Here is a 15,778-nt window from a genome sequence, read left to right as displayed (position 1 = left end):
ATGCAGAGTCAGAGGTCAGTGCCCGGCCATGCATCCCTGCTGTGGGTACATGTGGGGGAAGCTGCAGGCTCAGTGAGGAGGAACAATCGATCAGCAAGGGCCCAATCCTTTCTCCGCCAGCCCTTTCAAAGGTCCAACACAGAGAATCTCTATGATGATCCAGCCCCAGTTTACCAGCCAATAAGGAGAGGCCAGTGCCTGGCTTGCTGAGGACAAAGCCCCTGAAAAAATACTCTCTATTTTTCCCCAGGAAGCAGATCTCTATCATTCTAGAGCCTGCTTGGGGGCTGGGGGAGGAGGGGGTGTCAACCCCAGGAGACATGCTCATTAGAAGAACATGTCTGCTGAGTGCGGACCCCGCAGCCTGAGGGTTCTGGCCCTCAGCATCTAGCTGAGAAAAGCTAGCTGGGATGTGAGAAGCAACATGAGACGTGTTCAAGAAGAATGCAAGCATGTCCACTAAGAGCCTTGGCCATGAATGCCTCTAAGTTGCTGTATATACACCCTGAGGAATGGGGACCCAGGGAGATGGTAGAGGGGAGAAAGAGCAAGGAGGGGGACAATGCAGAAAGAGCAAAGAAAAGAGGAAGGAGAAAAGTAGAGGAGAGGTGGAGGAGGAAGTGGTAAAGCCAGATGGAAAAACAGACCCAGAAAAGACTGGCAACTGCACGTTTCATCCGGGGAAATATGCATATGGTGTGGAAAGTCTGGCGAGTTTGTTGATCCCCAGCCTGGTGGAAAAGACTGGGGACCCTGAGAGCCTGTGCTCAGTGCCGCCCCCCTCAGCCTGCAGAGCTCTGGGGTGTTAGGAAAGGACAGGGTAGGAGGGCAGTCGCCACAGAGCCCAGCCTTTCCTCTCCTGCCTCAGATTCTGCCCTATGAAGTGAACATTCAGAGGGGTACCAGGCCTGTGCTGTGCCTATCACAGCAGCTTGGCACTGACTCCTCCTCGTGCTTGGAAACTATTAGCCTCCTTTATATAAGAGCAGGTGGAGGAAGCACAGAGAGGTTAAGTGGCTTGTCCAAGTCACACAGCTAGACAGCAGCAGAGGCGGCACTTGCATCTAGATCTGCCTGGCTCCCAGTTCAGTTCTTGTACGCTTCCCCTCACAGCTGCCCATAAGACCTTGCAGTGAAGGCCGCAGTGAGGAAATGCACAGAGCTGGGCCATTATAAACAGACCTTGTTCAACCCATCCCAGGTGCCTGGCCATGGGCTATGCTGGGGCTAGGTAGAGAACTCGTGGTCCTGCTCACTGGACTCAGGCTAGGAGGTGGCTCCCTGAGCCTTCTGGAGGAAGCTGAGCTTACCTGTCTGTCTTTCTCCCCACCAGGCTGAGCTCCCTTCAAGGAGGGGCTGGACGTGCCATGGGCCAAGTGCCCAGCAGGTCTCCCCAGGGCATCCAGAACCCATTGGACCTGCCCAGGAAGAGCACAGACCAGTCTTCAGTCCCGCTCAGGCCTTGGGGTCACTGGCTGCCCTCACTGAGAGAGCCTGTGACAAGGTCTAGAGTAGGAGCCAAGGGAGAGGTGCTAGCTGTCCAGGGGTTCCGAGGGGCTCGCGGCGGGCTGTGGAGTCCGGGCTGTGGAGTCCGGGCTGTGGAGTCTGGGCTGTGGAGTCAGGGTTTCGTCAGGCCCTGAAGGCTAAGGTTAGGCTGGCCAGAGAAGGGAGAAGGCATTCCAGGCCAGAAATGCACGAGCAAGGAGCGGGAGGTTGAAATGAGCAAGCTCAGCACCACCTCCTTCCTCTTGCATGGGAACTCTGTCATCTAGAATGTTCCACCTGGAAGAGACAGAGTGATTTCCAACACTTTCATAACAGATTGAATTTTTGCCAGGTCCATGTACCACCCATACCGTATTTTTCTTTGAATTGATTCATTATTTTTTAACTTAACTTTATTAGCAATAATATCTATGAAAGCATGAATTTGTCATGCAAGTGATATTTTTTCTAGTGCAAATTAAAATAAACACATAATCACTCAAATTAAAAGCTTTATCTCTGTACCACGTGAAGGAACCATGAGTGACCACCTGGGACTCCACCCTGAGAATCGCTGATGTAATCCTGAGGAAGAGTCAGATGCCCAGAGAGCCAGTGGGGCTTGCCTGAGGTCACACAGCCAGGAGTGACCGACCAGATATTATTGCTAATAAAGTTAAGTTAAAAAATAATGAATCAATTCAAAGAAAAATATGGTATGGGAGGTACATGGACCTGGCAAAAATTCAATCTGTTATGAAAGTGTTGGAAATCACTCTGTCTCTTCCAGGTGGAACATTCTCAGAGTTGGTTTCCTGATTCTGTGGCCGTGTTTCCTTTTGTTTTCCTTCCCTTGGAAACTCCATGTGAAGAAATGAGCCTGCCTACTTCTGTCCTGAGATGGGATCCTCAGGGTACATCAGGAGATTTGGCAGGAAGGAGAGGGAAAAATAATGGCAAAGTCGGGCCAGAGGCATGTTCATTTTACAGAGCATTTATAGAGTTCCTGCTGTAGTCAGGCCCCTGGCTGGGTGCTGGCTTGTGGCTCATTGGATGCATGTCAGCCAGGAGAGCACCTACTTGGGCTCCACGTGTGATGGTGTCCATTCATAGGGTTCCCCATAGGAGGCACCATCCTACAGCGAAGCCGGATGCCAGTGCAGGCTGCCTGCCCCGTCCTCGCCCACCCACTTGTGTGCATCTGTGTTCTCCGCTGTGTGTAGCACAGGACAGGCATGTAGTAGGAACCGTTGGTTTTGCTGGTTGGTTGGAGCCTGTGTCATGGTTGGTGGGCAGGAAGGGCTGGGGAGGGGCGTCACTCCATTCTCTAAAACAAGGGCTCTCAAACTTGAGTGTGCTTCTGTCTCGCTGCAGGGGATAGGAGCTAGATTTAAATGCTCATTTCTGGGCTCCATGCTCCAAATAATGAATTCAGTAGGTCTGGACTGGGACCCAGGAGTCAGCATTTCTAACGAATGATGTGGGGGAGGCTCAGAAACCTCCCCTACACCAGACGATTTTGATACGGTTGATCTGTCGGCCACACATCGAGAAGTCGTGCTCTAAAGGGTAGTCTGGCATAGGAAAAAGTCTCAGATTTCCAGTCAGAAGACCTGTGTTCATAGCCTTATTCATTAGCTGTGTGACCTTGGACAAGTCACTTCACCTCTCTGTGCCTGGTGATGACATATAGGACTAAGCAATTTCTGGGTGCACTTATGGATTAGAAGCCCTAGAGAGAATCAGAGGAGAGGATGACAATGGGTAGTCGTTTGCCTCCTTACGCATAGAGGGAGACATCGTCGTCCCACCTCTCACCGTCAGCAATGTTCTTTCTGAACACACAGCCTTCTCTGTCTGCCCCTCCTGGACCGAATTGAGCAGTTTCTGGTACACAGGAGGCAGCTCATACGGGTTTGGGGGTGGATGGTCTGCTCTGTCACATGGCACGTCCCTTGGAAGTGAAAGGACCCTACATCCTTTCTGGAAGGTGGAATGGGCATGTGTACCAACAGCAAGACACGTGTGACTGCCCTCATGCTGGTCTTTGCTCCTGTAGGGCTTTATTAAAAGAGTGCATCCTCTAGCACAGGGCCGGGCGCACAATTCTTAGAGACTCCTTTCCTCTCCCGGGATCCTGAGGGCGGCACTAGGGCTGGCCCACTTCCTGCATCCCTGGGGAGCAGCATCCCTCCCCAAGTCCCACCCAGGCCCTTTTGGAAACAGCGACCAGCCTGACTCTAGTCTCTCCTGGCCCCTCACAGATGTCCTGGCGTCCGCAATACCGCAGCTCCAAGTTCCGGAACGTGTATGGGAAGGTGGCCAATCGGGAGCACTGCTTCGACGGGATCCCCATCACCAAGAATGTGCACGATAACCACTTTTGTGCCGTCAACACCCGCTTCCTGGCCATCGTCACTGAGAGTGCGGGAGGAGGGTCCTTCCTAGTCATCCCTCTGGAGCAGGTAGGTGCCTGGCACCTCCCTAACCCTGGCTGCAGCCCCAGGGCAGAGAAAAGCCTCCTTGGTCACCACTGGGCCTGTTGCCCTTATTTCTCTCAGCCCCCCACCACCCATTACTTCCTCATCACGTGTCCAGTGGCTGTGCCTTCCCAAGGTTTTCCTGAGATTCACCAGAACAAATGCAGACTGGGATCCAAGAGACCTGAGGTCTGTTCCCAGAATTTCCCCAAAGGTGTGCACTTGGACGAGTCACTTCCCTCAGGGTATTTGGAGTTCCCATTAATCTGAGGGACTGGAACATCTGATCTCCAAGGCCAGGTCCAGCTCTACCATGCTGTGTCCTGGATGTCCTTTTGGTTTGGAGCTGGAAGGGGTGAAGACCCAGCCAAAGGCACACTGGACATCTTCAAAAATGGTCCACTCGCTAAAACAAAAACATTGCAAGCACTTCACTGAGAGACTGGTAATCATTTACTTTCTCCCTCACCCCCACTTTCCATCTAAAAGTTCTCCCCTCCTGTGGCTGCCTTTGTGAATATAGCAAATTAAATCTGCAAAGCCCAGATCATGAAATTTTGAAGCTCTGTCATTCAGGCAGTCCCTAGAGGCCCGTGGGAGGTCACGCGCCTCAGAAAAAGTGCTCGCTGTCAGTCCTACTTGTTTATGGCTGAGCTCTCCCTTCCTGTCCTGACTCATCTCCTCGCCCACCCTCCACCAAACTGCTCGGGGGAGGAGGAGGTGCATGGGGAAGGAAGCCTTGGTTCTTGAAATCCACCATCAGCTGGTGGTGGAGGATGGATTTTTCCAGTCTCCTACCCACAGCGGGGGAGCACAGATTTGAGAAAGATTTGGGCCAGGTCCTCCCTTCCACCAAAGGAGGCAGCTGTAATGACACTGAAGACAAAGCCTGAGTGAGGCACAGAGAGGTCTGAGAAGCAGTGGACTTGGTGGCAGGAGGTCTGGGTTCTAGTTGGACTCTGCCGCTTGCCAGCCCTTTGACATTATTTTCCTGTAATGGCACAGTGAGGATCCTAAATCCTCCTCCACCTGTACCCAAGATGTTGGCTTTGAGTGGGATAATGGACATGAAAACTTCTTGTGAACTACATGACACGTTTAAGATGTTTTGCTACTCCCTAGGGGGAATCGTCAGCTCAGCTCCTCAACTTTGCAGATGCCCTCAGTGGCTCTAACACATTTGGAAGGATTCCAAAATGTAGCTTGCCTCCCCTCCAGAACCAGATGGGTTCAGATACCTGTCTGCCTCAGGCACTAGCTCAGCTCCAGCAGCAGCAGGTCTGCACGTCCTCGGCAAAGTTCTTACTAGGGCTCAAGGGCATTGCTGGCCCCCTGCCATACTCCACTACACGGCTTGCAAAGGTCAATAGTCAATGCCTCACATAATAACAAAAGTTCATTGAAGATGGATTAAAGACTGCAAAGAGATAGGAAGAGAAAGGAAGGGAAGGGAAGGGAAAAGCTGCAAGTATGTTAGAGGGAAATGGAAAGCATTTTTAAAATTATGCCATGAGAAAAGACTTTCTAAGCAAGACGAGAATCCCCAAGCCATAACCGAAATGATTAATAGATTAGAATAATTTTTTTCAAAGTAAAGTTCCTGTACTACAATGAGACATGTAAGCAAAATTAAAGGAAACCACATAATTGAGTACAATAGTTAAAATATATAACAAGATACGTGTCCAGGATATATGAGGGTCCCAGAGAAATCAATAGGAAATAGAACCTAATAGAAAATGAGCTAAGGATATGAATAAGCAATTCTCGGAAGACAAAATATATCATTTAACCTGTTAAAGAGGAAAAGATTTAGAAGAGCAATGATCTTTCTTGTTGCCAAAGTTGTGAGAGAACAGGCACTCAAATGCACTCTTGGCGTATTTGGTGTATTACATCTGTGAGATGTACATGGAGGCAACTTGGCAATATGTATTAACATTTAAAGATGCATGCTCACTGGTCCAGCCATTCTACTTCTAGGAATCCATCCTACAGAAACATTCTCGAGTAACGTATTCTGCAATTTTAGTACTTGATTTTTTCACAAACATCAATTTTTTTTTAATCTTTTCCAATAAAAATCAAATGTCTCTCTCAAATCACAATAAATGTTTCTAAACTCTTCCTCTCGATTTCTGTAATGGTACCAAAAAAAGAGTTTTACGCTGTCAGTAGCACTGATATAAAATATGATCAGATTTTGTAAACACTTTATGGACAGCAGAAAAGAAAGTACTCTTTATAGAGTATAAGTTTCTATAGAAATATACAATGTATCTGTATATATACATATAAAGTCAATGTACACATAGCTTTTCAACTTTATTTGTTCACATTCTCTGAAATATTTCATTTAGTTTGATGAATAATGGACTGATAGTGATGGCTCACATCGCCAGTTAGGTTCTTTTGTTTTCTCTCATTTTGTGAGATTTTCACTTTACATACGCGATGGTTTGTGCAGCACTTTTATAATTGTGAAAACTGAAAACGACCTGCAGGTCCATACGTAAGGAACTGAGTGAACAAATTAGGGGGCAGCCACACAACGGGATACCATGCAGTCATCAAAACTGATGATGCAGGGCAGTCGCTCTGAAGTGTTCGGCCTCGGAATCACTTGATACTCTTACCAGTATTTAGCATATTCGAAATAAAAACGAAGAGATTTCAAAAACATGTATTTGTTAATTTACTTAAAATAATAATAATAAACCCATTTCATGTTCTCCCCCCCACCACAAAAACCTCCATATTTTTACAAAAAATAACTTTTTTGTCCAAAACAAAAAAAGTAAAATTAGATGAATGGCATTGTTTTACACTTTGGCAAATCTCTTTAAATTAGTTTGGTTATGGAAGACAGCAGGGTTTGCATGTCTGCTTCTGCACTGGTCCTGTTGAGACATCACACATCGTGCAGCCTCTGGAAGACTCCACTGTGCACCCTGGAGAGAATGAGAGGAAATGGCAAATAATGTCTTTGTATTATTATGAACATAGTTTTAACCCAACAGACTCCCAGAAAAAGTCTTGGGGATTCCCTGGAGGTTTCAGACCATACTTTGAGAATATTTAATCAGAGAAAACCATTTATGACATTATAGTTAAGGGGGGGAAAGGTAAAATATTTAAAGTCCCATTGAAAAATTACGTATCCATCTACCTGTTGAGACAAGACAGAAAGCATACACCTAATGTTAAAAGTGGTTATCTTCCAGTATTAAGATCGTGGGTGCGCTTTCATTTTCTTCTTTTTCCTTAGCAATATTTTCTAAATATTTTTTAGATGAACACTTAATACTTTGTACTTCAGGGGGGGAAATCTAATAAAAGCGGTTTGTCGACATTACGTGGCAGCCCCCGAGGTCTCAGAAGCCAGGCAGCCGAGCAGCCAGCTGGGTCTGGCACTCCCGTATGTATGTCGCAGATGTTTTCTCCCGGATTAACACATGCTTACGAACTCGCTGGAGAAATGCTAACTTAATGGAGGTATACATAGTGAGGGCAAGGGGTGGCCGTGGTCAGGAGCGGGCGGTGGTTCTGGATGGCTGGGAGGATGAGGTGGCTCCTGGTTCTGAACGGTTCATTTAGTTTGAGACAAGACCCCAGATTCTGTGGAGCAGGGTCCTGCCCCCAAAGAGGGTCTGCTTTGGCATCAGTGCCAACCCCCCCAACCCCCACCACCACCACCACCACCACACCCACACACACACACACCCACACACACACACTTCTCCTGCTGCCTGGGCCAGGGCTGTAGGTCTCCTGCCCACTGTGCTGAGGCTGGGCTTGCAGTCAACGGCAGGCAGCCAGGCTGGTGGGGGCGGGGAGGCAGGGCTAAGAAACAATAACAATAGTGCCGAATCCAAAACCCCCTCATTATCTCAGCAGAGATGAGCTGTTCCACACTGGCCGATTTGCTGGGAAGAAGATTATATTATTTCAGCTCCAGATTTTCTCCCTCAGTTTGATAGAAATCTCCCTAAAAACAGTTTCCTGTGTATTCCATTCAAATACAGAAAAGATTCGGGTTGTTTCTTGGTGAATCCTAATGATTGCTTTGAGCGTTAATTATGATCCGTGAACTCGTGTGGCACACTTTTGTCTCTCTGCTACATTGTCCCTACAATGGCTCCAGACTGTTTTCCTGAGCAACAAGAAGGCCCAGAACCCTGTCTGCTTTTGTTGTTCTTTTCTGAATTGTTTTTCATCTACTGTTAGGTGTCCTTCCCATTCCTTTCTTGCTTCTCTGAGAAGTTTGGGCCAGAAGAGACCAGCAGTAGCCCAGGACCCCTAAATTCTTGAGCCTTCTGAGAGAGACTCCCACTCTTCCAGGGAAAGTCTCTCTCTTTATTCCATTTCTCTCAAAGCCAGTTTGCCTGAGATTTCAATATTTGTGAGTAAAATCTTTTCTCCAGGGTAGGAAGCCCTGTCCACAGCAATTCCAAACAGTAATGTTGTTGCCTTGCCTTTGTCCAGCACTCCGATCCAATGAACTCTGCCTTAATCTATCCCCTTGGGTGGTAGGTAGAGCTATCCCCATTTTACAGCTGGGGTAAGTGAGGCTGCAGAGGCAGGTGTGGAGCTGGGCAGTGCAGGAGCTGGACCTGAAACCAGCTCACTTATTTCTGAATCCATGACTCCTTCCACAGCCCACGATACTGGTGAATGGCTGAGTTCTGGCTGGCTGGCAGTTCTCAAAGGAGTGGATTTGTCTTCCCCGGCCTTTTGCTCGGGCTGCTGTTGTAAAGGCCAGAACCTGTTTTTTCCCTAGTTAACATTCAACTGCCAGCTCTCTCCTCTCTCGAGTGGAATGTTAAGCTGCAGATGGGGGAGCAATCAGCACCCTGATTGCCTGGCGCAGCTGGAGGAGCCTTATGAATATTCTGGAGACCAGGTACTGTGCCCAGGCCTGATGAACCACTTGAACCGCCCCTTTCCTGCTGCACTCTGGGAGGGCTGCCTGTCACCTCCAGATCCAGGCCCAAGAAAGCCAAAGCTAGAAGCCGAGTCTTGCATGCCTAAGCTTTAGCCAGCTACCTAGTACCCCACCAGGTCTCATAACCCAGTGGGTCTCAGCCCTGGCTCCACGCTAGAATCACTTAGGTGATTTTGACGGTCTAACGTACCTGCTCTTTTGGAGTCTCACCTCAAGTTCCAAGGTGAAAGTACAGTTATTCTCCCCAGCGGATGAAGAAACAGAGGTTCGGAGAACTCAAGTGGCAGAATTTAAACCCAGGGCTCTCCCAGTCGCATGCCTGCCCACTTCACAGAGGGTTAGGGAGAGGCATGTCTGTTGATGTGCTTCGTGTTATCATTGCTGTCATTCTAATGTCTCCAAATATCTCATTGAATGTTAATTCAACCAGTACTACCAGTCTCCCCAGCGGATGAAGAAACAGAGGTTCGGAGAACTCAAGTGGCAGAATTTAAACCCAGGGCTCTCCCAGTCGCATGCCTGCCCACTTCACAGAGGGTTAGGGAGAGGCATGTCTGTTGATGTGCTTCGTGTTATCATTGCTGTCATTCTAATGTCTCCAGATATCTCATTGAATGTTAATTCAACCAGTACTACATGAGCTCATCTGATGTACTGACACCGCATGTCAGAGAGGTGGAGAGAGGTGTTCCGGAACAGGGGACCGGACAAGATAACATTCCTGCAGTCTTGTAACATGGACTGAGCACCCAGCCCTGTGCCAGGCACTGGGGACCCAAGTTACATCAGGCCTAGTCTCTGAGAGGCTCAGAGAGCATCCCATTTGTTAGCCAGGCAGGTGGGAGTTCTCGGAGAGGATCCTGCCCATGTCTTGCTCGAGGAACCAATTCTATGGTCCATGGAACGAACTATTGAACATGTCCATCTTAACTGCTCCTTCCAGTAGTTCAGAATGGCAGGGCACCATTGCATTCTCCAGAAACGTGAGTCCCCGGTTAATTTATATTCAGATTTAGCTGCATGTAATGAAAATAATCCGATTCTGGGTTTGGGGTTTTAAGCTTGGTCTCCAGTTGGAGGTCGCTCCTATCTCCTTGTACAAGCCCCTCAACGCCTGCTCAGTCTCAACAACCTGGTGCAGAACATCCCCTGCGGTTTGGGGGATGGGGTGTTGCATTCTCCTCCCCCAACGCAATCAGCTTGGCCTCTTTTTGCATCTTCTGTCTCTGATATTCAATGGTGGGGAGGCCTAACCAGGACTAGGGAGTTGCTCCCAGTCTCACTGGCCCTGCTGGGGTGAGTGGCGGATGAATGGCAGCAAAAATTCACAGGCATCTCAGTGGGGAAAGCAGAGCCCTGGAGCAGGAGAGCAAGGCAGCACAGGGGCTAAGCGATCAGGATCTAGAAGCAGACAAACCTTGCTTGAATCTCCGCCTTGCCACATAGTTACTGTGTGACCTTAGGTGAGTCATTTAACCTTCCTGTGCCCTGGTTTTCTCTTCTGCAAAATGATGGGGTTGGACCACGTGATCTCTAGAGTTCGATGTGGCTCTCACATTCTGTTTTCCTCCAACATCATTTTAGTTAGATATGTCCTCACCAATGTGCTGGTAGGTACTGTGAAGAATACAAGAATGGCTTCTCATGCCTCAAGGCCTAACTCAAATGAGGCCGGCTCCATGAAGCTTTCCCCATCCCAGTACTTAGCCAGAGGCATTTTGTGTCTATCATTAGAGTACTTCTTACATGCTTCCTTATTCTTAGGTGTTTAGTCTGTCCATCCATCCATCCATCCATCCATCCATCCATCCATCCATTCATCCACCCACCTATCCACCCATCCATCCAACAAATGTTTATTGAGTACCTACTATGTCCTGGTCACAGGACCAGGGATGCAGCAATAAACAAGACCAAGTCCCTGTCGGCGTGGAGTTTGCAGTCCACTTAGCCACCTGATTGGACCGAGAGCCCCAGAGGGTGGGAAACATGTCTGATTTGTACAAGGCCTGCACACAGTAGGTGTTTAGCAAGGAGGCCTTGTGCTGACCAGAAGTCATGTCCCAGAGGCACTGTACCCCATTTCTCCAGCTGTGGTTTTCCCTGGTAGGGTGCTGGGATCCCCTCCCCTCAGGCCCCAGGGACAATGTGGTACCCTGCCAGGTCTTCCCAGACTGAAGGGGGCTTGCATCTTCCTCTTCAAGCCCTTGCAACAGTGTAACCTGACCCAACTGCTCTCACTCTGGAATCAAACCCAGGAGTTGGAAGACCAGTTAGCTCCATGACTCACAGTATGTTTGAGGCCTAATATTAAAAGAAGAGGCAAGAGTGCCCAGCTCAGTGCTGAAGACTGTAATCTAATTGGACTTTTTTGCTCACCCAGAGCCTGTGCTTCCATTCCAGATTTCTCTAACTGTCCCTCCCTATCACTCCCCACAATGAGCATTGAACGCCTCAGTCCTTCTCTCTCCCATAAAAAAGCCCCAAATCTTCATCGCTGCTCCCCGCTTCCAAGGGGTCTCCCCCTCTCCCTGGGGAATTCAGAGAGCCTTTTCCAAATCCATTTTTTGGATCTTTCCTCAATAGTTCTTTGTTCTTCATGCTGCCTTCTGCTTGCTGCAATTTGCATCTCAAAGCCTGTGACAGCCTGAATGTACAGTAAGTGACTTTGGGAAGGGGGAGAAGGCGCTCTGAACAAGAGAGAAGTCACAACTTTATTCCATTTGTCTGAGGCCCGAGATTGACAGCCTTGCTTTGTGTTTTTCCCTTTTTTGGAAAAATGACTGCTTATTTTTGAGAATAGTGAAGGCAAGCTCTTCAGCAGAAGTGGAAATGTGACTCCTTTACTTCGAGGTTATGGGATGGAGTATTCTCTGGATTTGAGGTACAGAGAGGGAGCCAGGGATGCAGCCTGGCTGGTGGGTGTGCTAGGAGGTCAGAGAATCCATTCCTCTGCCTCAGGCCAGGGTCTCTACTGCCTGTGCCTTAGCTTCATTGCTCTGATTTCTAGCAGAGCTGGGAGGCTGAACATAAAAGGGCTGGTTCCCTAGGACTCTGTGAACTTGGGCTGGGCTCTACTTCTTCCCAGGGGCACCGGCCTGGACCCAAACCAAGCTGGCACTTAGCTCTATCTGCTCCCCATTTCCTTCAAGGCCAGGAGCCTCCCACGCCTTTAAAAATCATGGTTCCATGTGTTAGCTGTGAACCTCTGGGCAGGTAACATCTCTGTGCCTCACTTTCTCTGTTTGTAAAATATCAGTGGTACTTGTTCCTCATGGTGCCATCGTGGTTAAATAAGGTGCTGGGTAAAGCACTTAGCTTTACTGTGTGCTCACATGGTGTGTGCTCAGTCAGCAGGAGCTCCACGATGCCAGGGGCTGCCCCCACCCTTTCCCCTTTCTCATCTACCTAGGCCCAGAAATAGCCTGTGGGCTCCCCAGCCACTAAGGTGGAGGCTTATCTTTGGCCTTCTTGCTCCTGTCTCCATTGTCTGGTACAGTCCCCAAGCTTCCCAGCAGGGAGCCCCACCCCTGCCCAGAGGAGAAGGCACCCACAGCCTAGTCATTTATGCCCAAAGGAGAGTGGGAATAGTGGTCAGCGTCTCCACAGGGGCATGACTGATGGGACTGTTCCAGGCTGAGTGCCTGGAGAAGGAGGAACTTAGAGGGGATGGGGGCTGGACCCGTTTTGGTGCTGGATCATGCACCTCTGAAGTCAGCCCGCCTGCTTTTCCAGAGTCCACCTGTCAGCCAGGTTTAAATGAGGTAAGGCGTGTAAAGATTTACCGTAGTGTCTGGTATACAGCAAGTGCTCAATAAACCCGCGCTATACCGCTTCTATTATAACTACTAGAACAAGCTTCAGATTAGTGTGGGGAAGAGAGTGCTGAAAATTGGGGGCAAGGGCTCTCTGGAATCTACTTGGCCCAGATCCGAGGCACAGGCCCATTGGGTTGGCATGAATTTGAGATTCTGTGCTCTGAGCCGGCCTGAAATCACACAATCTCCACAGTCCATGCCCACTCCCAGTGCCCAAGTTCAGTCTCACAATGACACAAAGCCAGAGTCAGGAGACCCCAGCAATCATATATTCCCATGTCGTACCCATGAGAAATCCTGGCCCCGAAGAGGAGTGTTTATCATAACAAGGTTGCACAGCGTGCCTGGACGCCCTCTATGCCCTTTCCCAAGAATCCTTGCAATCGACCACTTTTCAGAGTCAAAAACCAGACCTGCTAAGTGCAGCGGTCCCCAACCTTTTTGGTACCAGAGACTAATGCTCCTAGGAGAATCTAATGCCTGATGGTCTGAGATGGAGCTGAGGCAGTGATGCTAGCGCTGGGGAGCAGCTGCAAATACAGATGAAGCTTTGCTCACTCGCCCCACCCCCTCTCACCTCCTGCTGTGCAGCCCAGTTCCTAACAGGCCACCACTGGTACCAATCCCTGGCCCAGGGGTTGGGGACTCCTGTACTAAGGTGTTGGTGATGACAATGGCTTCCCTCTACCATGGGATTTGCATTTGGTTAAGGTTAGGGTGAAATTTAAGGAGACCAAACTCTTGAGACCCAAAGGAATGTGTTGCTAATAATGGAATTCTAGACGGCAAGGAGACCTTCTCACACAGGACAGCCATCCCCATGCCCTCAAGAGAGACTTGCCTACTCTGCCAGGTCCGAGGCCACAGCTTTAGGCGCTCCCTCCTCCTGTGTTCATGGACTCCCAACACTTCAGGGAGCAAAAGCGATATAGGGTGCATGGGGGTGTGGAGAGTGGAACTAAGAAGACTGGCTTGAAACACAGCATCTCCCTGGGAGCGGATGGGGCCCTGAGGCCTTGGCCAAGACCTCTACTAATTGGCCCTTCCCGTGGCAACCTCCAGAACAATGAGTGTGTGTTCTTCTTGTCTGAGAAACTCCAGGCCTGATTTAGTCCTAAGGGCAGTTTTCTTTTCAAGATGGCCTTCCTCATGTCCCTGAGCTTATCCCCATCCCAAGGCTCTTAAAGCGCTAGGTCACCTTGATGGGTGTAGGTGGAGTGGGGGAGTGGTGACAGCACTCACAGATTCTTAAAACAAGAGAAAACAAGAGTGGGCTCTGTGGCATCGGCATGGCATAGTGCTGCCTGTCCTCCCCCGTTTCCATTCCACTCAGCCAAGAACTTGATTTCAGTTACTAAGCAACCGATGCCTAAATCTCCAGGTGAGTTGTCCCTCAGGTGAACACCGGAGTAGGAAGGTAGGGGTGGATGCTCTTAGAATGCTGCATTTTTATAGATGGAGACGCTGAGACCCAGAGGGGGCAAGGGACGTGGTCAAGTTAGTTCATGTCCTATGTGTCAGATAATCACTTGGGACAGCAAACCCTTCAGAATCCCCTTCCCCCCACCCCGCCTCCACCAAGAGAAGCACTCGCCCAGCAGCGACACCTTAGGGACTTTCCATGAGGGGCTTCCATCTACCGAGACAGAAAGGCAGGATGCCCAGTGATGAGGCACACAAGCTCTGGCATCGGTCGGCCTGGATTCAGATCTCATGTGCTTCAAGCAAGTTACCCACCTTTTCTGGGCCTCAGTTTCCCTAGCTACAAGATGGGAGAAATGCTAGTCCCCATTCCAAGGCCATTCTGGGATTCAGCAAGGTGTTAAATGAAGCCCGGGGCATGCACCTGGGCTCCCCACCTAGGGCACCAGTGCCAACCCACCCCATAGCCCTCCTCTTCCACCCTATTACTCCTTTAATGTCAAAGGAGTTCAGCCTCAATCTCATCAGGCTTATGAGGTTACAAATGTAGTACAAAATTTTTCAAACTTTAGTTTTTAACACTGGAACATTTTGTCCAAATAAAATAGGTTCTTAACTTTGGAGGGGGGAGGTGCATAGGCTCCTTTGGCTGTCTGGAAAAGCCCATGGATTCCTTCCCAGAAAAAAGGATTTCAAGTACATAAAATAAAATAAATAGGATTACAAAGGAACCCCATTGTACTGAAATATAGTTATCAAAATATATGCCAGAATTGTGAAATAGTGGTATATATGCTTTTATATTAATACATTAAATATCATGATAAGGTGGTGGACCTAATAAGTACTATATTTTCAAAGCACTAATGAACATAATTTTTGAGTTAGAGGTAGCAGGGTCAAGTGACCTGATAATATCTGTGTTGTCTATTGATGAAAAAGTTATAGCTTCAATTATTCTTGCTGGGGTTTGTTGCCTACATTTATAAACGAAAGAAATATTACATTTCAGTTAGAAGCTAGTAAAAATATAAATCCAGTTTTTCTGTTATCCCAGCTCACAGTCCTCCGGAAGGTCTGTAGGCCCAGGTTAAAAACACATCTCTGAAATAAAATCACAGAAGGAATATCACAGTATAACATCAAGACAAACAGAACTGCCTGGCTGAAGCTTAGTGGGGAGGGGGCGATGTAACCTGCCTGAGTGCTCCCTCGACCTTGTGGGATGCCCTAAAATCCTAAGTTTTGCTGTCAGTGAAGAAGCCTGACTTCTCTGCCTGGTTCTTTGTGACCTTAGGCAGGTCCTTTGGCCTTCCTGGGCTCAGTTTTTTTCATCGGTAAAAGGAGTTGTTAGACCCAGGGTCCTCTGAGGTCTTGTCCACCTCTGAGAGGCTGGGCGTTTGTGTTTCTCCTCCACTAGAGAGAAGGGCCTCAGAAACGGGGGTCTGCAGAAGCCCTGGACCTGGGAGAGGGAACAGCTGGGGCCAGGCTGGCTGATTCCCAATTGTTCGAGGCAGGAGGAGGAGGAGGAGATGCATGGTGCTCTCCAACACGACAGCTGGGTGAGCCTGGCTGGGGGCCTTATCCTCGCCTGCCATCTGTGCCTCCTTCCTGCAGTCGGCCAGTGA

At 48.9% G+C, this 15,778-nt stretch overlaps 1 protein-coding gene across 1 annotated transcript in view; it reads left to right on the top strand.

Moving 5' to 3' along the window:
• The first annotated feature begins 3,748 nt into the window (after positions 1 to 3,748).
• Positions 3,749 to 15,778, top strand: part of CORO2B (coronin 2B) — a 66,697-nt gene continuing 54,667 nt past the window's right edge. The window contains exon 1 of the mRNA XM_006920218.3: positions 3,749 to 3,950. Within this exon, the coding sequence (XP_006920280.1) occupies positions 3,750 to 3,950 (201 nt within the window). The 5' untranslated portion in view covers position 3,749. The remainder of the gene's footprint in view (positions 3,951 to 15,778) is intronic.

The sequence above is a fragment of the Pteropus alecto genome, unplaced genomic scaffold (assembly GCF_000325575.1).
Source record: "Pteropus alecto unplaced genomic scaffold, ASM32557v1 scaffold86, whole genome shotgun sequence".
NCBI lineage: Eukaryota > Metazoa > Chordata > Mammalia > Chiroptera > Pteropodidae > Pteropus > Pteropus alecto.
Note: the sequence above shows the minus strand (reverse complement) of the source record. Positions and strands in the feature narration are given on the sequence as shown.